At 45.4% G+C, this 21,761-nt stretch overlaps 4 protein-coding genes across 7 annotated transcripts in view; 3 read left to right on the top strand and 1 right to left on the bottom strand.

The window, feature by feature from the left end:
* Positions 1-635: 635 nt before the first annotated feature.
* Positions 636-5,371, top strand: LOC131293492 (uncharacterized). The gene is made up of 3 exons (XM_058321568.1): positions 636-652; positions 3,236-4,038; positions 4,101-5,371. The coding sequence occupies exons 1-3, from the start codon at positions 636-638 to the stop codon at positions 5,369-5,371; spliced, it is 2,091 nt and encodes a 696-aa protein (XP_058177551.1).
* Positions 5,372-8,506: 3,135 nt separating this feature from the next.
* On the top strand, positions 8,507-9,448 carry LOC131281059 (rRNA-processing protein UTP23 homolog). The gene is made up of 2 exons (XM_058310311.1): positions 8,507-8,695; positions 8,762-9,448. Exons 1-2 carry the CDS (start codon positions 8,576-8,578, stop codon positions 9,437-9,439), a joined length of 798 nt encoding a protein of 265 aa, XP_058166294.1. The 5' UTR covers positions 8,507-8,575; the 3' UTR covers positions 9,440-9,448.
* A 58-nt stretch (positions 9,449-9,506) lies between these two features.
* On the bottom strand, positions 9,507-17,672 carry LOC131283093 (enhancer of mRNA-decapping protein 4 homolog). 3 transcript variants are annotated; one of them, XM_058312657.1, is made up of 10 exons: positions 17,604-17,672; positions 16,799-17,018; positions 16,511-16,716; positions 14,657-16,423; positions 13,076-13,723; positions 12,582-12,869; positions 11,435-12,492; positions 10,704-10,869; positions 10,092-10,629; positions 9,507-10,016 (listed from the first exon to the last, which is right to left on the bottom strand). In XM_058312657.1, the coding sequence occupies exons 2-10, from the start codon at positions 16,837-16,839 to the stop codon at positions 9,827-9,829; spliced, it is 4,902 nt and encodes a 1,633-aa protein (XP_058168640.1). In that variant the 5' UTR covers positions 16,840-17,018; positions 17,604-17,672; the 3' UTR covers positions 9,507-9,826. The 3 variants fall into 3 exon arrangements, with proteins under 3 accessions (XP_058168640.1, XP_058168639.1, XP_058168641.1); XM_058312656.1 differs by having other exon boundaries at positions 16,799-17,658; XM_058312658.1 differs by lacking the exon at positions 13,076-13,723 and having other exon boundaries at positions 16,799-17,658.
* Positions 17,673-19,169: 1,497 nt separating this feature from the next.
* Positions 19,170-21,761, top strand: part of LOC131282130 (protein PALS2) — a 43,958-nt gene continuing 41,366 nt past the window's right edge. The window contains exons 1-2 of one of the 2 annotated variants that reach the window (XM_058311527.1): positions 19,170-19,326; positions 19,363-19,680. In XM_058311527.1, coding sequence (XP_058167510.1) covers positions 19,170-19,326; positions 19,363-19,680 — 475 coding nt within the window. Of the gene's footprint in view, positions 19,681-21,761 lie in introns of both variants that reach the window. The other variant, XM_058311526.1, reaches the window with a different exon arrangement.

Below are 21,761 nucleotides of genomic sequence, written 5' to 3'. Positions count from 1 at the left end.
CCGAGCGTGCAGTGACTTTTCCTTGAGTTCTCGGAGTTGCTGGGAGGGCGGATAAACCAGTGGTGAAATGTCGTTTTGAGATAAATCCCTTTAAGGAAGCTTTTCGACGAAAATAAAAGCCCTTAAGCGAAATCTGGTCTACTGGAAAGGTGCGGACTTAAAATGAAACCTCATAAATCGTGCCCTCGTTTGCCGAAGGAACTGCTCACCCGGGTTGATGTTTCGATTTCGGTTCGACCATTTCAACATACCGTTCTGATGACGCCGGGGAGTGTCTCGTGACCTCCCGCCCCCAGGTCAAAGGAAACGTACATAAAATTGAATTAAAATCCAATCCAAATCCGAATGTCTAGTGCGCACCGAAGGCTTACGGCGTTTTTTGGCGAGAAAATTGTGATCCTCAGCCAAAGTTATACCCAAGCGAACGCAACAAACCGAATCGAATTAGAGTGTTTGAATTGTGCACTTGGGTTTATTTACTGAAGGTCATAATTTTGTAATCAAAGGTAAAGTGAAGGCAGAAGTAGGAATAGTTATCCCGGGGGAATAGTTTTCCCGGGACGATTTCGCAAATCTCTACTCCCCGCTAAATTTCTACCGTGGACCAGCAACGTCCAAGGACTTTCCGCGACAGGATGACTGAGAAAACAAGGTAAGAAGATAAGCTTTTCTTCACGGTATAGCCTTCCCCCCTCCCCCCACACCTCTTTCGCTTCAATCCCTTCCTTCCCACAAAATCTACGTGAAAATGCGGGTAACCGTTGGCAGGCAGGGAAAGTCAAATCCGAAGTGCAAACATCTGCGAGTCCTGGTTGATGGATTGCACGATGGAGTAAGGGTTGATATGGGTTTTCGCTTTTTTTTATCATTAGATTTTCCGTGACTTTGACGAGTAGGTTTTTTCTCTCTCCATCAAGGTTTCCGATTTCAGCCTCCGCAACCCTTTTCCATCACGAATAAAGATTAGATTTTACGCGAAGCGCATAAAAAGTGGTGTGCGATAAACTCGTTACGGTATTATACGATATCATTTCGCGTCTGAAAGATTACGAATGTAACTGTAATCAACGGAGCTCAGTTGGAATGTTCCGGTTGCTTTCCGGAATATAAATTGATTTAAGTACTTTTGAGATGAATGCTGGAGTGAGATGAAACTGCTTAAAGATACCAAAATCATGCTTTTATAGGTACGTTTTCCGTAAAAGAAATAAGGTTGTAATAATTTTCAAATGTTTATTAAATTCTACTTGATTTAAATTTCATAAGATCAATGCTAGACGGAGAGAAATTTTTATTAAGAAAATGAAATATGAGTTGCTTTTGTTTTACAACTTTTTCAAATGTTCGACTCGAGTTTATAGTTTTTCACTACTATTATTTCGAACGTTTGTTGACTTCAACCTTGACTATAAGAGCGTTTTCCACAAAATGGTTTTTGGTCAGCTTACATTCATTTTATTGATGTTACTGATTTTTTTTACAATTCAAGTAACATATTATTTACTAAATAAAAAAAATGGTGTTATTTATCCAAATTCAGAATCATATCTAATCCTCCGGCTTATGATAAATATGCAGGTCCTATTTTCGTACACGTATTTTTTCCTGAAGTATAAACAATTTGCATTTTAAATAGTTTCTACTTCATTTCTCCACTGCTACGACATCGGCAATGAGCTTCTGCTTCAAAGCTTCTCTATTAAACAACGCCCTTAGCAATGGCCGTGGCGCGGGAAAATCGAGTTTTCAATTAGTATCGGTTGGCTCGCAAAATCAATCAAGCAACTCAGGTCAAGTACCGAGGGCGAAAGTGAACCACGCTTTGCTAATTCTCGCTGACACCGCCACAGCAATGCTCTTTGATGTTCGTCAAGCGTTGTTGATTGATTAGCAGCATCTTGGTTCTCCGTCTTGCCATGCAGTGATTCCGTTTCAACACCAAACGCTTTGTCGAGGAATTTAAATTAAGCTTTGCCAGAAGGTTGGCAATTGCAATCGATGGGATCAGCCGTATCGGTTTTGATGACTTTGATTCCTCCTTTTCAAAGGTATTTTGTGTTAAACTAGGAGGTCCCTTGAAAAACGATACCATAAAATCCCACCCAAGGGTACGGGTGTTAATGATGCAAGCATCCCGTTTAGTGTTGCCTTTCGATGAGCACGTGGCATTGTAAAGCAACACGCCATCCTGCCAGACCCTTAACGTTCGACCTCACAGTTCATTATTTCCAGCTGATATCAAATAATCGAAAGCCCTTCGACCGCCAATTGAATCTCTAATTGCTTTTATTAATTAAGAAACAGTGTCGTCATCCATCGCATAGGGCGAGGAGTTTGCCGGCGGGAAATAAATAGATCCATAGTCCTCCTCATCCAGTTCCCCCCCCCCGCAGCGCGTAGTCTGCAGGGTAAGCAGCAGCTGATATTATCTCCGTCAGAGACTAAGGAAACAATAGCCAAGAAAAAGGGCGTTCCACTGGGGAACAAACACAGCACAAAAAAGCGCTTTTGGCATCAACCTCTTCACGAATCGGAGAAAGCTTCCGAGAGCGAGAATACAAATAAACCCCGGGTACGCTACTGCTTCCAGAAGAGGCACACTGTCTTAGAACGGAGGCAGAAGAAACACCAACAATCCACTCAGAAAAAACTGCAAAAGTAGAACATGACTTGGAGCGGGTCCAATACGGGGAAAACTTTACTGATTTATTTGCCAAGTCTCCGGCAAAGGGTAGTTGAAAATAGTTTATCGGTCGAAGACACATGGAACGTCCAACGGAATTGCCGATCCAATGTCAGCAGCGTACAAGAAGCATCTCCCCGTATGTTCGCTGTGTGGGGCATATCCTTAAATCGTGTCTCTTTTTTTTTAGCATGAGGTTAGCAATTGGTTACTCGGGCAGTTCGGTGACCGAAAATAAAAGGCATTTGTGTGTCGTTCCACATGCGAGCATAATTTGTTGAATGGAGTTATGGGATCCAAGCAAGCTACGATGAATAGAGTAAACATTGTAGTTTAAAATAAAAAGACCTTAGTTCTGTTGGGAAATAGATGGCGGGTTTTCAAATTCAATTATATTGCGGTCAGAACACAGAAGTTCATTTCATAACAATTATAATGAACCTTATCCGATCAACGATCGCAATTGTTGTTCTTTTCAAATGCATTTTTTCCGATTCGATAGGGAAAATAAAGCCTACTTAAACTCCTACCATTGCACTTGACTCGTTTCAGTTTTCCCGAACGGTACAGAGCGATGTACACCGTGCACAAGTACAAACCGCTGCTGCCCAGCGATCGTCGGATCGTGCCCTTTCGGAAGAAGAAAACGCGCTTCAAAGTGATGCTGCTGATGGGGACGGTCTTTGCCTGTCTGCTGTACGCAATCGAGCGTCCCTTCTGGTGGGACTACGACTCGCTGGAGACTCCACTGTGGAACGAGGCGCTTGAGACGCGGGACGACGAGCAGCACTTCAACTACAACAGTTCGTACTTCGTCAATACGGCCGGCTGCAAGATGCCAAGCTTTCCGGTGCTAAACGAGCACATCCAGAAGTTTATCGAACGACCGGACCCGATCGAATGTGTGCCGGCGCTGCTGCAGTCGGATGACCGGTGGCTCTGGTTTCGACTCTCCGAGGAGGATATCGAACGGCACTACAACGTGACCAACGCCAGCCTGATACAGTGCTGCGTGCAACCGTTCGTTCGGCTAACGGACGACGAAGAGAAGCTGACGGGCAACAGGAGTTGCTTCGAATTTCCGGACCGGTTCGGTGTAATGGAGGATGAGTTCATTATGGTGCACTGTCGGCATCCGGCGTTAAAAGTATCGTTCTATGGAGACTACTTCGCTTTTGCACCCCGTAAAAAGTCCGTCGAGGAGCGGATACGGAAGGCGAAGAATCAGAGCAAGGGTGATGGCGCTGATGAGCGTCGGCTGGACGTGATGATACTGGGTATCGATGCGGTATCAAGATTAAACCTTCACCGACAGATGAACCAAACAGTCGACTATGTTCTTAATACCCTCAATGGTTCGTACCGAAGGCCATGATTCCTGCCGGTGGATGAAATAATAGTTTAATTTTCTTCGCAGGTATCGAAATGTTCGGCTACAATAAAGTCGGTGACAATACGTTTCCGAACATGATCCCAGCTCTCACCGGGCTGGACATCGAGGAACTCGGTGCAGCATGTCTTCCAAACTCGAGCAGTACCTTCGACCTGTGCCAGTTCCTGTGGAACAAGTATGGCGAGGCCGGCTACCGGACCGTGTACGCCGAGGACAGCACGGCCATGGGTACGTTCAACTACGCTAAGAACGGATTCCGTACGCAACCCACCGACTACTACCTGAGGAGCTTTTTCCGCCGGATGGAATCGAAGGTGGGCTACAACAAGAAGCTGAACGCTAAACTGTGCTTGGGGGGTCGGAGTCCCACCCGGGTGCTGCTAGAGTACGCCCGAAAGCTCGTCCGATCGTTCGACACTGGCGAGTCGGTGTTCTCGCTGCTCTGGGCTGTGGGAATGACGCACGATTTCTTCAACGCCCCGGCGCTTATCGATGACGACTATCGGCAGGTGTTGGAGTTTATGAACGATGAGGGACAGCCGGAGAAGCGGCAGTATCTGAACCGCACGGTGTTGATCCTGATGAGCGATCACGGAATTCGGTGGGGCTCGTTTCGAAACACTTACCAGGGTATGATGGAGGAACGGCAACCATTTTTGATATTCATATTGCCAACGTGGTTCCGGGGGCGCTATCCTACGGCGTACCACAATCTCCGGAGGAACCGGCTTCGTCTCACCACCCACTTCGACCTGTACGAAACGCTGAAAGATGTACTCGATTTAAGAACCCTAGAAACGGGGACCCTTTCGACGCGAACCAACGAGCTACTGGATGCCAAACCGACACCGAGGGGCATCAGCTTGTTCCTTCCGATACCGACGACACGGACCTGTGAGGACGCCGGGATAGCACCGCACTGGTGTACCTGTCACGATCATAAGCCACTCTCGAAAACCGACCGGCAGGTCATACAGGCGGCACGGTTCGCGGTAAACCGGGTGAACCATCTTCTGCTGGACTACCCCCAGTGTAGCGTGCTGCACCTCAACTCGATCGAGGAAGCCAGTGTGGGTATGTCGTCGGACAACATCACGACCCAGCATAAGTTCAGCGACATCAACGTGCGGTTTATGACGAAACCGGGGGACGGCGAGTTTGAGGCGACGGTGCGCATCGACTCCAACAACGAGAGCTTCCTGACCGGCACCGTAAGCCGGACGAACCTGTACGGTAAACAAAGCTTCTGCGTCGATGACTATCGTTTGAAATTGTACTGTTTTTGTGGGCTGTAAAAGGGCGTATAAAAAGCGTATATTCTCTATTAATCAAGGTCAAAACAAAACGAACAAAGACGAGTTCGTATGGACAGGGAATTAATTACCCGTGCTAGTGGAGATAGTGTTAAGCCTAGAGCGAATCCAAATCAAAAAACTAAACGCTACCTATAAAAGTGATAATGTAGAGATACGAGTTTTTCGTCCCTTCGTCCATATTGCGAGGGGGTTAGGTAGAGTGAGGTGTAGTCAGGTACAGGTATATAATTGGTTCTGTTGTCCTATTTTGTAATGTGCTTCCGTTGTATCGCTAGAGTATTAAGAATAAAAAGTAAGTTATTTTATAAATCGTCAAGTGTTTCCTTAAATTTTCGCTTCCATAAGCGCACAATTTGAGAAGTACTCCGTAATATCAACATTACAATTTTAGTTTAATTTCAAACTGCCAATTTAAATCAGACCGATTAGCTGAATCGATGAATGTTGTTCAGCGTTTCTATGACAGACAATGGTGTCGATTAAAAAGAACGTCAATGTATAACAGGTTGGCTGATAAGTCCCCGGTCTAACAAAGAAAAACACATTTTTTTGTCAAAATTCGTTTTTATTATTCAACATAGTTCCCTTCAAGAGCGATACAACGATTATAACGACCTTCCAATTTTTTGATACCATTTTGGTAGTACTCCTTCGGTTTTGTCTCAAAATAGGCCTCAGTTTCGGCGACCACCTCTTCATTGCAGCCTAATTTTTTCCCTGCGAGCATCCTTTTGAGGTCTGAGAACAAGAAAAAGTTGCTGGGGGCCAGATCTGGAGAATACGGTGGGTGGGGAAGCAATTCGAAGCCCAATTCATGAATTTTTGCCATCGTTCTCAATGACTTGTGGCACGGTGCGTTGTCTTGGTGGAACAACACTTTTTTCTTCTTCATATGGGGCCGTTTTGCCGCGATTTCGACCTTCAAACGCTCCAATAACGCCATATAATAGTCACTGTTGATGGTTTTTCCCTTCTCAAGATAATCGATAAAAATTATTCCATGCGCATCCCAAAAAACAGAGGCCATTACTTTGCCAGCGGACTTTTGAGTCTTTCCACGCTTCGGAGCCGGTTCACCGGTCGCTGTCCACTGAGCCGACTGTCGATTGGACTCAGGAGTGTAGTGATGGAGCCATGTTTCATCCATTGTCACATATCGACGCAAAAACTCGGGTGTATTACGAGTTAACAGCTGCAAACACCGCTCAGAATCATCAACACGTTGGTGTTTTTGGTCAAATGTGAGCTCGCGCGGCACCCATTTTGCAAAGAGCTTCCGCATATCCAAATATTGATGAATGATATGACCAACACGTTCCTTTGATATCTTTAAGGCCTCTGCTATCTCGATCAACTTTATTTTACGGTCATTCAAAATCATTTTGTGGATTTTTTTGATGTTTTCGTCGGTAACCACCTCTTTCGGGCGTCCACTGCGTTCACCGTCCTCCGTGCTCATTTCACCACGATTCAATTTTGCATACCAATCAATTATTGTTGATTTCCCTGGGGCAGAGTCCGGAAACTCATTATCAAGCCAAGTTTTTGCTTCCACTGTATTTTTTCCCTTCAGAAAACAGTATTTTATCAAAACACGAAATTCCTTTTTTTCCATTTTTTTCACAATAACAAAAGTTGATGGACAAAAGACGCTCTGTCTCACAAACTAATTGACATACAGACGTCAAATTTTGACACGAATCATTTGAAGGTTGGTACTACAGGTGAACGTCGATTATCCGGGGGTGTCGGGACCGGGAGGTCCCCGGATAATCGAATTCCACGGATAATCGAACATATACTAAAATACGTTTATAATACCTGGTTTGAGTCTTGGCTATTTCACTTTTGACCAGTTCCAGTTAGTTGGTTACTCATAAAACATGTTTGAATTATTGTTTTATGGTAATTTTGAATGCTAATTTCGATCAGACAAATTTTATTTGACACTTTTCCTAAAAAAATGTTGCGAACCAACCTGATATTCATGGAAACAGTTCAACCCGGTTGTGCAGTTGTCAGTTGCCAGACACCCGGATAATCCGCCCCCCGGTTAATCCGGCCCCGGATAATCGACGTCCGACTGTATATAAAAATAATATGCATTTAATACTAGCGGCGCCAAGGTGTATAAATTAGAAGGTGAAGTCGTCCAGTGTAAAATGACATTTCATGACTTGACATAACACTTCTGGGGTATTCATATGGATTTTGAGGGGGGTATCGGAAAAGGATTGGGCTTTTGACATAACTCTTCTCAAATATGGCACCCCTCCCGCTAGGCAATTTCGAGCAAATCGTCCTCAAAAACGTCCTCCATGACACAAACATCGAGCAGTTTTGTATGGAGAGTAGGACGAGGAGGGCGATTGCTCGAAAAACGTCCTCCTTTTGTTTCATTCCCATACAAAAAAGGAGGACGTTTGTTCGCGCGGAGGACGTTTTGAGAACGATATTTCGAGCTGCCTAGCGGGCTTCTAAAGCAACCCGTAGACGTTGCGAACTTGTACGCGCGAACAATTTGACAACCAGGCATTGCCTATGTTAAGGAAAGGAAAGGAAGATATAAGAGAAAATCTTCCTTTCCTTTCCTTAACATAGGCAATGCCTGGTTGTCAAATTGTTCGCACGTACAAGTTCGCAACGTCTACGGGTTGCTTAAAGCGACATAAAGTCACCTTCTATATTCATACACCTTGTAGCGGCGCCATCAATGTGTCAGACCGAGGACTTATCAGCCAACCTGTTAGTAGAGGTGGGCCTTATGAATTATTGGAGAGATTCATTCATAGGGACTTTCAAACAAGATTCATTCTGATTGATTCATAAACCTTTTGGGAACCGAATCTCTAAACAATTATGAATCTTTGAAAATACTCATGAATCTTATTGTATGTGAAATAAACTTTTCATGAGTCTTCATGAATTTATTCATTCATTGATGGGTATAGATAAAGCGGAAATAAAATAAATATTTTTTAAAAAAAACATAGCGTTCATCAATCTTTCATTCAGAGATTCATATGAATCTTTAAAACGAAACAAGGTTCGCTCATATTCATGGAATATGAATCTGAGCAACCCATCTCTATTTTATTGTGAATAGCGCCGGCAGTTTGTTGTGATTCGAACAACGTGATATATCTTTCGGCTTTTCGCAATCAGGAAATATAGGAAGACAACATGAAAGTTACAAAACATAAGAAAATTCGAAAGTATATGAGTTTCTACATGAACAACTTTGGATTTCGTGAACCACTGCTCATACTGATCGATGGAAGTTTCTGCTATGCTGCTTACAAGGTACATAGAACCACCGCAAACCAACCCCATCATTATTTTTGTTTTAATTTTGCAATTTATTTACAGATTCATCTCCAAATCGAAGAACAGCTCAAAAAGTATTTCCAGTCTGAGATGAAACTAATCGTCACGGCATGCATCATTACGGAAACGGATAATCTGGGGTCGAAATTTATTGGCACCACCCAGCTGCTTAAGCGATTTCTGGTACACAAGTGTGGCCACGAAAAGCGTCCCATCAGTGGTTCAGCGTGCATCAAGGCGATGACAAAAACGTCCCACTACATCGTCGCCACGCAGGACCGAGTGCTACAGGAATGGATCCGGTCGAAGCCTGGCATCCCACTGTTCTACCTGCACAACAGTTCCGTGCCCACGTTGGCGCAACCGTCGGAAGCACACCGTAACGCAGCTACGAAATTGCAGAAGGGTAGGATGGAGGTACGTTCGTTGGACCAGAGCACACTTACCACCCTGAAGGAGAAGGAAGGTATCGCTCTACCAGATGGAACCGTCAAGAAGAAGAAGAAAAAACCAAAAAATCCAAATCCCCTGTCGTGCAAAAAGCCGAAACGAAAGACGCAAGAATCGAATGGGAATCCGAAACCGCCCGCTAATCCATTGGGGGTTACGGATGGTGGTGTGGTGAAGAAAAAGAGTAGGAAACGCATCAAACTACCGAAACACGTTGTGGAACATTTGAAAGTAGCGAATGGACACCAACAGAAATCAAATGTAAGCTAACATGTTATTTTAAATAATAATTTCTTTCAATAGCAAAGCAAAACAAAACCTTTATTTTTTCGTGGTGCTTGGACTGCCGAAATGTCTTTGTTTTCATGTTTGTGTCCGTTTTAAATTCATAATCACCAATTTTCGTCTCCTGTTTCAAAAAAGGAGTATAAATTCAAAGGAAGAGCAAAAGTTGTAGGTCAAGAAAAGGGTGTTGTTAAAGGTCAAAAGTATTAAAAAAGAGGATTAGAAATGTGGTTCGATTGCTTGTATGTTTTGTTTTGTCGCGCCCATGGTGCGAAGATGGTTTGAATCCGTTCAGGTGCCATCAGTCTTGCAGGGTTGTCCTTTTTTTCGCCTTTGTCGCTTTTTGTGCCGACGACGCTACGTTAGCAGATATCAGATTTGCTCGCCGCTGATATACTTAGCGGCAAACATGAGCATCTTGAGTTTGCCGCAGAGCGGATTCAACGGGTTAGCGGTGATGAACGTCTGACAGTTGGCGATCAGCTCCTGCATCACCTTCGGTGAGTGTTCCTGTGTGACCGGATCGTCTAGATTGAGACTGACGATTGCATCGTCAAGATATCTGGAAGGAAGGAATGATCGATGATACAATAAATAAAACAAAACCTGTCAACGCACAGTTTCATTGGCCACCTACTTATGCTTGAGTTCATTGTGGTTGGACATGTCGGCGGATATCTGCTGGATCAGCGACAGGAGCACTGTCTGCTCGAGGGGACAAGGGTCGAACACCTTCTTAGGATCGGCACGCTCGAGCAGGAACTCTACCACACTCAGTTCGTTCGACGCTAGCGCCATGTGGAAGGCTAGGTTGATCTGATCGGCTTTGAGATATTTCTTGATCTGATCTTGCACTTCAATCCCGGTCGGTGCGGGTGTCTGGGCCTGCGACCGAACGACCGACAGCACCGAATCCTCCAGGCAAGAGGCCTGCGCTTCGAAGCCCTTCTCGATCTCCTGTCGAATGTTTTCGCGGATCGTCTTCATCAGTGGCGTATGCAGACCCTTAATGTCCTTCTCCAGGTGCTCGCGGATCACCCGCAGGGTGTTGGATGTCACCCGTTCTCCCTTGACGGCTATCTCATCCGGGATCTTACGGAGCAAGTCCGCTACCTCGTTGGTGCGCTCGTGCGTTTGTGCAACACGCCCTATGTGTTCATCGATCTTACGCATTACTACGAAGAGAAAGAGGGACAACATAATAAACTGTAACCAACATTATTACCGTGCGGGAAGGGTAAATACTTACATTCTTTTACGCCTTCCGTGAAGCAGAGATTAGCCTGACGGAACAATTCCTGGTGGACCTTTTCGTACCTCGGTATAACAGTATTGCGCAACGAATCGTTGTAGGCTTCATCAAATTGCTGCTTCAAATCACGTTTCACGTTTATAGCTATAGCATTGTGGAATTGCTGAAAGAAGAGATAATATACGTCTTAGAAACAAATTGAACTGCCAAATTATTCGATAAATTGAATAACTGATATTTCCAATGAATGATAATCAATAAATGCTCCAACAAAGTTCCAACACAACATTTCTTTTGTGAAATCAAATGTGGAGTTGAGTTTTGTATCTGTGGAAAAAAGTCATCAAAAATCCCCCTATAATATTTCAAACATAATTTTAAGATCAATTCCCACATTTTAAAACGGTTTCTTCTTGTCGTCAAACATCTATAGGGTTTCAATATGAATTTAATAAAATGTTGTGCGTCTGGAACTGGAACTCTACTGCCGTCAACTAGTGTCTTTTTTTGCATTATACGATCAAGTGCTACTAAGCATGCTATGATTTTTACGATGTTTTACTAACTAAGCCTACTGTGTTCACTACACGACCCGGCTTGAATGTTGATTTGCAAAACGTTGTATGCATGGGGATTAATGTGACTTTTGCCAATGTTTTCTATCATTTCCCCATTGGCAAGCAATTTAGCTTAATCATTTTTTGGAAAAAGGAATAATCATTTCTTACCTCCGCTCGCAACGTTCGTGTGATGGCGTTCTTCAGCGGATCTTCTAACGTCGCCAGCCGGTGCGCGATTTCATCAGTTAATCCGCGCTGAACAACATCAAGCTTGCCACCGATCGGGACCAGTATTTTAAGGTGCAAATCGCGCACCAGATGGACCGAAAGTTGCTCGGGCAGCTGGGCCAGAAGAGCCTGTACAATTGAGTTCTTCAGCGCTTCGGTCAGCAGTGCCTGTTGTTTGCCGAAGCACGACTGAATCGTATGCTCGAGCCGGACTGTGTGTTGTACGAGGCAGTTATTAATTTGCGTTTCGATGGTTTTCGGTATAGTCTGCTGAAAGCGGTTGATGAGCGTACTGTAGCGCCGATGTTCGTCATTTTTCGCTTTCTTCATCGCTTCCAGCTGACCGTTCATCTCTTCCATCCGGCAAGACTGAGCGAGCAGCAGCTCCATCATGCGGTCCATCTTGTCGGTGAGTGCTTCGAGTGTTTGTTTGGACGAGTCAGAAACGGTAGCAGTGGTGGCTAATGGCACCGAGGGCCAGAATGGTGCTACCGTCGGTTTCTTCGATTCCCCGTCGATGGTGGGAACGGCACTTGCATTCTGCAGTCCATCGATATCCACCGTGGAGGAGGTTGCTCCTTCGGAGGTAACTAGAATCTTATTTCCAATTTCCTCACCATCGCCAAGTTTCTCATTGTTATCGCTTGGTTCAAGCTTCTCCTCTTGTGGCCCATTCGATGCCACTCGAACAACGCCCTCCTCTTCGGCGTACCGACTGTCACTCACAGTATGGGTTGTGACACCCTGTCCACCACCACCAGCATTACCACCATCGTCCACATCCACACCTGCCTCCTCCACTTCCTCTTCCTCTTCATCATCCAATGCGCTCGGCTTTCGCTGCCCCGGCGTGTAGACAAAATGCAGCAGATCGTCCACCATGAGGTTCAATCCCGACCCCTTGGTGGACATAATTTCCTGCACTTCACGGCTTGGACTTGAACCACCGCTTGCCAACATGTCAGCCGATGGCATTGGTGGGATTTCCGGTGGAATTCCTAATTGTTAAAAAAAAAACAAAGAAAATGTGGGAACAACTCTCAACAATTAACATTAAGCCCTTTGACAACGGTAAGAAATGCCCTACCTCCTTCCGCTCCATCCAACGGTCCGTTGGATGATTCGGGCAGTTTACCGCTCGACATGACCGCCTCCTTATTGAGCGTCAGGCTGTTCATCATATTGACGAATGCCTGCATATCGTTCGCAGGTCTTGCCTGCGGGGCGCCGCTGACCGTGGTCCCCTTTAGCGTTACGGAAGACGAAACCATCTCAACGACCTTCTGGGCTGGTTGGCGCTGTTTGGTAGCGTTCGCAAGCATCAGCAGTGTGTTGAGAACGTTCGGATTGACCGTTTCGTCGCTTTTGTTCTTTTCTGGAATTGGGAAGATGGAAATTTGCATTCGTTAAAGCCGGTCCAATCCATACGAGAGTTCGCCTCTCCAGAGGTGTCAAACAAATGTATGTTAGAAGCGTTTATCTCCTTAATCTAGGGAATCTTACTTTAAGTCACCGTGTTTTAAAATAACCATTTGACACCTCTTGCAGTCGCTTACAAATTTTGAAATTAAACAAAAATACCTCTAGCGGTCCGTGGTTCTGCCTCGTCTAGTGTGAGTATTTTAGTGAAATGTTCCACACTTAGCACGGTAGAAGTGCTCGTAACGTTACGCACGCTCCGGTACGTATTCTTCGGTGACTCGGTAGACCCAGCGTCACCATCACCATTGCCCAACCCTGCCGCCAATCTTCTGGCGGCGCTTTTCTCCTTCCGCTTCGCCGTCACAACCCTTGGATCGTCTTCTCCACCTACGGCACGATTCTCCCCATCTTCCTCCTGCTGCTCCTCCCTGATTTGATCATCTTCCTCGTCGGGATCGTCGGTGATGTTGGCGATCCGTTCGGAACCAGCTATCGACGCGACGCTGGTATTGTTCCCTCCGGCTCCTTCTCCCTCTCCACTACTGCCGTCACGGCTACTGCAGACACTCGCCCCGTTCGCACTGGCCGTGCTGCTGGCGGACGAATCATTCTTTCTCGACGACGTACCGATGGTCGCAGCGGTTTCCGTTGAGGCGATTTTTGATGCCCTGGCCCCCCGGCCTCTACCCCGTCGCCTGGTATCGAGCTGGCTCATGAGCGTTTCCACCTCCGGGTAGGGCACCTCGGAAAGGTTTATGATACGTACGTCCTTTTGCGGCGGCCAAACGTTGCTGCCGCTGTCGTTCGCTGCCATCGCGCGGTTTGGAGAAGGAAGAAGGAAGGACACAAAAACAAACCGACGTTGTTGAGGACCATTCGAGTTGAACATATACAGGTAGCCCAATGGAAAGGTAACGTTACAGGGCTACTCACTGGTACTAGCTGTTTGTACGCAAAACAACACTAACCAATCTATTTACGACGAATAACTAAATGCTAACAGACTCTAGATTAATTAGGCTAAAGGTGCAACATAAATATAAACGAAAACGAGGCAAATACCACACTTAAAATTACTATTCTTTTAACATACGGCATGATGTACGAATGATTTTTGTTGAACAAAATCAAAATAAACCCAAATTAGTATAACAGCGACGAGTAACAAAAAAAAACCAAATATTTCTGTCTTAACAATTAAAATATTTCTATTCTAAGCTAAAAAAAATATTGAGCTCATGCTGAGTTAACGAAGTTTGGCTAGACGTGTATGTAATACAAAAATAAAACAAAAATTGAACCGTGTAGTTCTATATCCGAGTATATCCCTGACCAGAAGAATCTTGACGCGGCCAAATCTTTTAGATCTTGGTAGCGCCTTATTAAGTTATTGATTTTTTCCTGAAATTATTAGAATCTGATTTCGCTTTGTTTGCGGTTAGAATATTTCATGTGGGCAAACGAAATTGATTTTTTCGCATTAAAAAACATATTTTCTCAATCTCAATAGAACGGAGAAGGAGAACAAAATATAAACTGGTCCGTATTACCTCAAAAGAAATCACTAATATACCGGTAATCAGCCACATTGGCAATAGCTTCAACATTGAATTCAACTTCATTGAATTACTTCGTGTATAAATAGATTTTCGACCGAAAATAGAGAACTTTGAAAGTAAAACTATATTACATGCAATGATATCCGCTACGCAAAGAATAATGTACGAAAAAGAAACTTACCCGATCGGCTGCCTCGACCGCTTGGCGTGCTGAACGAGTCCGGAGTCATGAGATTAACCTTTGCAGTAGTGCTGGCCGGAGTCGTAGGACCACTGTTGATCCCACCGCTGGCGCTGGTATTCGCGTCCGGTGGGGAACCACTGGCCGGCTTATTCTTATCGTTCAGTTTTTGGGCCGCTTCGGCCATTTTTAGCATCAGTAGATTGGTCGCCGGACCGGGACTACCCTCCTCTTCCTCGTCATCTTTTCGGCTACCGGCGTTGCTTCCACTTCCATCAGAGCTTTCTTCAGCCGATGCTTTCGGCGCTGACATAGCAGTCAGTACAACCTTAGACTCCCGTTCAACCGATTGGTCGCTAGCTTCGGAGGGCGGATGAGACAAGTTGTTGTCCGTCGTCTCGGCAGACGATGATGCCGCGGACGACGATGACGAAACCGAGGAGCCCGACGACTGTGGGGATTGCATTTCGTTACCGTCTTCGACTTCACAGTCGTTGGTGTTCACGTCATCTCCGGCATCGATCGCCAGTGGTTCACACTCGCTTTCATCTACCGGGTCGTACACGAGCGTGCAGTCCTGCATGCTGCTTGGTTGCACCAGAAACATCCGGATCACGATGCAGCTCGGTAGCGACTGGTCCTCGTCTTCGTCGTCTTGCTCGCGCTGGAAACAGTTACCAACGCGTGCCCACAGAATGCCAAAGCCCAGAATCATCGTCGATATAGGGTACTCGGCGATGGACACGATGTACGGTTTGATCGACGACTGATCCACACGCCGGTTCACCTTTCCCCGGGCGAGACTTGCTGTGCGTGATTTCCACTGCGGTTCTCCAGATGCCTGATCGCGGGCTGAAGACGATGCAGGGGACGGCAGGGCAGAGCTACTCGACGACTGACCTTTGCGTATCTGCAGCACGTAGATTTGCCGGGTGTTCATATCGGACAGGACCAGAAACGATGAGGACAAATCGATTTCTGCCTTAAAGTTAAGCGGCTGCACCATGGGCGACTCGAGCCGAATCGTTTGCAAACACTCCCAGGATTCGCAGCACCACACCCGGATTTCGGTGTTGTTGTCCGCGCAGGTGATCACGTTCTTCCAAAGCACCTTATCGTTATCCACCGTTTCGGTGTAGTTGTCCAGGAAGAAGAACGAGCTCACCGATCGGCCACCGTGCGGTTTCCACTGGTGCAAGCGGCGCGGCGTACAATTGTTTGCGTGCTGGTACACCTGATAGAACCGGATCATACCATCCATCGAGCTCAGCGCTAACGTCGTTCCGTCGGCGGAGTATACGCTTCCGGTAATGGTCGCATCACCATCGCTTGCCTTAAAGCCACCCTCGTCTATATCGACGGCCTTTAGGTTGACCGACTCTCCGTAGGTTTTTGACAGCTTACTAATACTGTAACACTGGAAGGTGGAACCGCGCGTCCACACGAGCAGCTGGCTGGCAAAGTCGTCGATCTCGTAGTCGTTCTCTCGCAGGTACGGACACCAGTTGATCCGGTCGTATTCTGGTACGTGGCCCTCGAGCGGATCGACGATTTTCACCTTCAGCGATGTCGTCAACTCCGTGCCGTTAATCAGTACCTGGTACACTTGCAGGTTCGATCGTTCGATAATCCCCAGCAGATAGTCGGGGTGTGTAGTGTGGGCGAACTGAATGTCCAACATTTCCGATAACCCCCTGATGAGTGCTCTTTGGGATAGCTGCAGCGACGCTACCCGGACCATTCCTTCGGGTTTCTGCAACTTCACCACTGCAATGAACAACAACGAAAAACAGTAAGATGGGAGTTCCTATAGCAACCTTGCAAGAATCAATCAACGCCGATGGACCAAAGTACCTGTGAGCGCGTATGCCAGCAGTTGACCCTCCTTGTGGCACGCTATCAAACGCCCGGGATAGTGTTTCACCTCCCACTTGTAGTTGACGACGTTGTCCAGCTTGATCTTTGAGCTGCCGCGATCATGCGCGCCTCCACTGCACATCACTGTGATGTTCTTATCGGACGCCTTGAAGGAATGTTGATTCTCTTCCGAAGTGAAACGGCTGAAAGAAAGCAAGAGTTCGATCGGTTTATTACACTTTGCGAAATTAAATATACGGAGACCAACAAAACCGCACTACTTACAATATTTTATTCCCGCTCATCGCGGTACTATCGGATTCCATGTTGGCCTCAATTGTTGTTTCGATGGTTCCCAGCAATGAATCAGCGACTGTCGTTGCCGATGGTCTGGGAAGAGCTAAACGTCACAAAGGTTTCTGGCTATCACTTCTCCTCCCAGTCGGCTGATCGACGTTGCACCAATTTTGCAAACAAAAACGTTGCAAAAAACCAGCGAACTGAACTGTGCTGATGATGGCGAAAATTAGCATAACATTGCACAGGTCGTCACGCGGTACTTGGTGTATACGGGTGTTCTCGCCGAAAAACGGGATTTCCGGTGAAGAATATTGGTGCGCAATTTGCCTGAAGTCGTATCAGACTTTGTGTATATCGGGATATTGATATCCGTGCGTCTGAATGTGCGCTACTTAAAATATTTATGACTGTTTAACTTCTATACAGCTCTTCTAAAGTGATTGCGGCGCGTCTGTCACACAGCAGGCGAAACAATTGACTGATAAAAAGAATACGGTACGAAGGAAACAAAGAATCTGCCTTCCTCAAACACGATTGAGAGGTGAATGCTCGTATTGTACGGTGTTTGATGGGGCAGATAGCACTTCCTTTCGGAATTCCAGTAAAAGCGGGTATTGCCGTCTGTACGCAGGTTCCGCTTCCGTTTTTGCTATCCTGGGTCGCCAAATGCAAACCGGCTTCACTTTTGCTTCTATAGTATGGCGGACACACGAGCTAGTTTTACGATCAAACTACGGTACGCGATGCGTTAGTATGCCGCCAGCGAGCGTTAATTTGGGAAGATACGCACGGTAAAATGAATAAAGTACGTAACTTTTCACGATTATCTAGACGCTCACAGTTTGTCGCGAGATTTCTCTTTTCTATAAAATACAACTGCAAAATCTTTGGAGAAGATGCGACGCTTGACAATTTCAGTAGAACATTGACAATTCGAGGAAGCGCTGTCAAATTGATGAAATAAAGGTTATTAGAGTGAAGCAATATTAGCTTGAGAATAGTTCAAAGTTTTACTTCGCCCTAGTTACCTTGATTCAAACCTTTTAAAAAGCACGTTGAAGCGCCTTTTTAAAAACATATTTGTTTCGGTTTTTCAAATCAGGTTTTTTATGGGAAGAAAAAGTAAAAGATAAAAAGGAAGAAAGCGGTTTTATTGTATCATAGTCCGTTTAATTCGAAATAAATCTATGAGACGTACTCTTCCCAAGCACAAATAATCAATAAACATTTGGCATCAGCCATGGTTTCTGCTACCATCAAAACGGTACATTATTGATGAACTGAATCATTACAGCCGACCACCTTTGTGCCGGCTTCATAAATTCAGTCCAAAGCATAATCCATATGACTTCTCCGACATCGTTATATAACGGTCGATTTATCTGCTCCATTATCTAGTCGTAGATTTTGGACGACGCGGTTTTCGTACCACTACTGGATCCCCATGGAGACCCCGAGCCGGGAGTTGTTGTTTAGAAGTGAAAAACAGCGGCGTAGCGTTACGTCTTGCGCTTCGTTTCCTCTATTACGCGCTGGTTCGCGGTCATAGTAAATGTAATTAGCATGTCCTATTGGGTGGTAACTCGCAGGGCGCGAGGGATTCGAGCTTCCGTCCGAAGGCAGCGCCGTGTGGGTGACGCGTGTTATCGTGTGCTTTGTGTGCGGTTTATTAGTAGAACCTTGGAAGGGAAGAAGAATCGAAGCAAAAATATACTAACGTTTGGTTCGGGGCTTGGCCCTACTGACGAGTCACTTGTGCGCCAGGTCGTAGTTCCAATCCGTCGTCTGGTTGCTTAACAACCACGCGCATCGTGCTGCCACAACGTCGACCGAGGGTTCCGTCGGCTCGGGCCGATGGTTATAATTTAATGTTCGGACGAGAACAATACTGGGTTTGTTGTTGGAGGCGTGATGTGTCATTTGTGGCCTCTACAAATATATTCAATTACAGTTGTTTGGTTTGTGCATATGTCTGGAGTAAAAATAGTGGAGGTTTTTCGTAAGTGGCCAACAAGTTATCCTAAAAGAGTGTGTTAAAAGATAGGGCGCAAAAAATACTTCAAAAGTTATGGTCCAAATTTGATGTAGATACCCTTCTTTTCATTCATTTCCTGCTCTATAGCAATAAGATTATAAAAACATTTCGTGTACGTAATAATTTAAATTGGGCCACACCATAGCACACGGATAAGAGAAGTACAACAAAAAACTGAAATAAATTTATGTTAGTGAAATTTGCATTTTACAGTTCAGTGACCTCCTCCCCATGTTTATCGCATGTGACGCCAATCGTCGTTAAGGTGCATTACCTCGTGTGTTTTTTTCCTTCGCCAAGTTCCGTCGTTTGCATGCAAAAATGGTGCACCTGAAGCAAGCGTCCAGAGCCGAACGGGTAGCTCCACCGGGAAAGACTGGCAATTTTATGGACAGCTTAAAGGGACTGTTTTCTCGACGCCATTCCAAGTTAGCCACTGTTCCAAGCGGGTTGCCCTCTTCGTCACCAACCGTTGCTAGTGACCACCATCAGCAGTTTTTGACACGTCAATCAGCCCCCATTGCCTCTCCGGAATCGGGTAGTGAACCATCGTCGTTAGTGTCGCAACCGGCGAGAGCGGGCCAGCAGCACCGTACGGTGACCATCCAATTGCCTCATCACGGAGACAATCGGTACGCGATTCGCAGGAAAACTCGAGCGGTGAAGGCAGCCGAAAAGGAGGACCAGCTGGTGAAGGACCACACCAGGCACCCGAAATCGGTCGTTAAATCCGTTAAAAGGCGCTCCTTCGGTAAACGCATCAACAACCTGTGGAGCAACTTTGGCCTACTGCGAAGTTCGGAGAAAATCGTGGAGTTTGCCAACGGACACGGTGAGTCAGCCTCTGCCTTTTAACCTTTACCCTACATTAACCGATGGTGTCTGTTTTGTCTCGCCTACGAATCCATTTAATTTCCACCCCTCGGTTGGTGAGCTGCAGTCCTGTACCATGAAACGCGATACCATCTAACTTGAACAGTTGGCAACTGGGCGTCTCCACTTGGGTACGAAAACTGCCTTTGTATCAGCAGTTGTTTTCTGATGCGTTTTCGCCATGCTATTTTTTATCAAGTTTCACTTCCACAAAAAAACTCATTGACACAGCTGTGTGGCCACCTCCTGCGATCGAAATCTCTGATTGATTGTGTACCTTATTTATTTGCCCCACTAGCGGGAGTGAGAATTTATTATTAGAACATCACAACATTGGCTCGAGGTGGGTATAGGAAGGAAAAATCAATCGGTATCGTTTCACTGATGATCGGAACTTCCTTTCATTTTCATGGTTTCTTGTTTTCGGCTGATATCGGGGACGGTGAAGAAATGTGGTGTAAACAGTGTGCAAACCCCTTAACACTGGGAGTGAACTGAATCGGGCAGATCGAATTATTATGAACTGAATGACGATTGGTATGGATTCATTATTCGTCAGGGCACTAAAGCTGGCGTTTGTGAGATGAGAGTTTAAAAATTACTCGTAAAACATTCATAGGTCAAGATTTCAAACAACGGTGTGTTGAACGATGACAGCATGAGAATGTTTATGGGCATGCTAATAAAATAAATATCGGAAACTACGCAATGGTTGTACAACGTCGAGTTACCTTTAGTTCGTGTGTTCAGAATATTCCATGCATCAAGTCTTCAATTCAAATCTGTAATACTTTGATTTGAAAATTTAAATTAAAACCACAAATTCATTTAAGCACAACAACCACTAATTTAAAAATGAATCTTAAGCTAGCCATTTCCAGTAGACGGCTCGACTCGCTTGAGTATGAAAGAGGACGTCTTTTTTGCCAATGCTTTTATTGTTTATCGACAAAACAAGTTTTAAGCACATAGATATATGATAATTAAAAAAGAGTATTAGAATACGTGTGAAAAAATAAAAATGCTAATATGTTTCTAAATTTGAAGAATATCGAAGGCTTGCAAGCAAGTCCATTAGCAAAATTTGAAAGCAGTGAAACATAGAAAATGTAAAACGAATACTAAGCATTCAAAAGGAAAGAAATGTTAATAATATAAAAGTAAACAAGTTACCCTTTCACCCACCACCTGAGCGATTATAAGGATATGCTAAAAATTGTTTCCGGGATATCCGTAGGCATTTTCCAAATCCATGTTGTTGTACGGCATCATGACGGATTGGCCAGCAACTGCAGTGGTCGAATTTGAGAAAGCATACGTAAATACTCTACATTATATATCTACGAAACAGTAGTAAAAAAATCCAACTTACATGGACCCGCGGCAACAGGATCAGCGCCACTGTACGGGTGATAATGAAAAACACCCGGTATGTAATGTGTCGGACCGGCACACGAAACCGGTTCATAGCCAACAGCGGCGGCTTGGCTCAATTGATGCTGCTGGGAGGAATCAACATACACCAACATTCCGTACATAGAGTTCTGCACCGGGCAATTGCTATGATGTTGGAACGAAAAGACAGAAAACGGTAGTTGACCGCCGTGCTGATGATGTGGATGTGATTGCGGCTGCTGCTGTTGATTTTGTAACTGGAATTGCATCTGCTCTTGCTGATGGTGCAACACGTGTTCCTGCAGCTGACGTTGTTGCGCCAAATGAGACTGTTGCATGAGTTCCTGTTGCAGGAGGTGTAGTTCCTCGTCAGTCGGGGAATCATTCACCTCGTACAACTGTACCCCACTAGGAGATACTCGCTGGGACTATAATGCAGAATTAGAAATAAACACATCAAAAGTTTGCCTTCGTCTGAATCGCTAAAATAAATAAAGGCAAGGGCTTACCACTGCAAAACATGAACCACCGGTTAGACGTCCTTCAAGATCGTAATTTGGTGGACACATTTGGGTGTCTGGTGTTGTCGGAACGAAATGCCCTCCCAAGGCTCCAACGGGTGATGATGCCCAGTTCTCGTACGGT

The sequence above is a fragment of the Anopheles ziemanni genome, chromosome 2 (genome assembly GCF_943734765.1).
Source record: "Anopheles ziemanni chromosome 2, idAnoZiCoDA_A2_x.2, whole genome shotgun sequence".
Taxonomy (NCBI): domain Eukaryota; kingdom Metazoa; phylum Arthropoda; class Insecta; order Diptera; family Culicidae; genus Anopheles; species Anopheles ziemanni.
The sequence above is the reverse complement of the archived record's forward strand: the minus strand, read 5'-3'. Positions and strand labels throughout refer to the sequence as shown.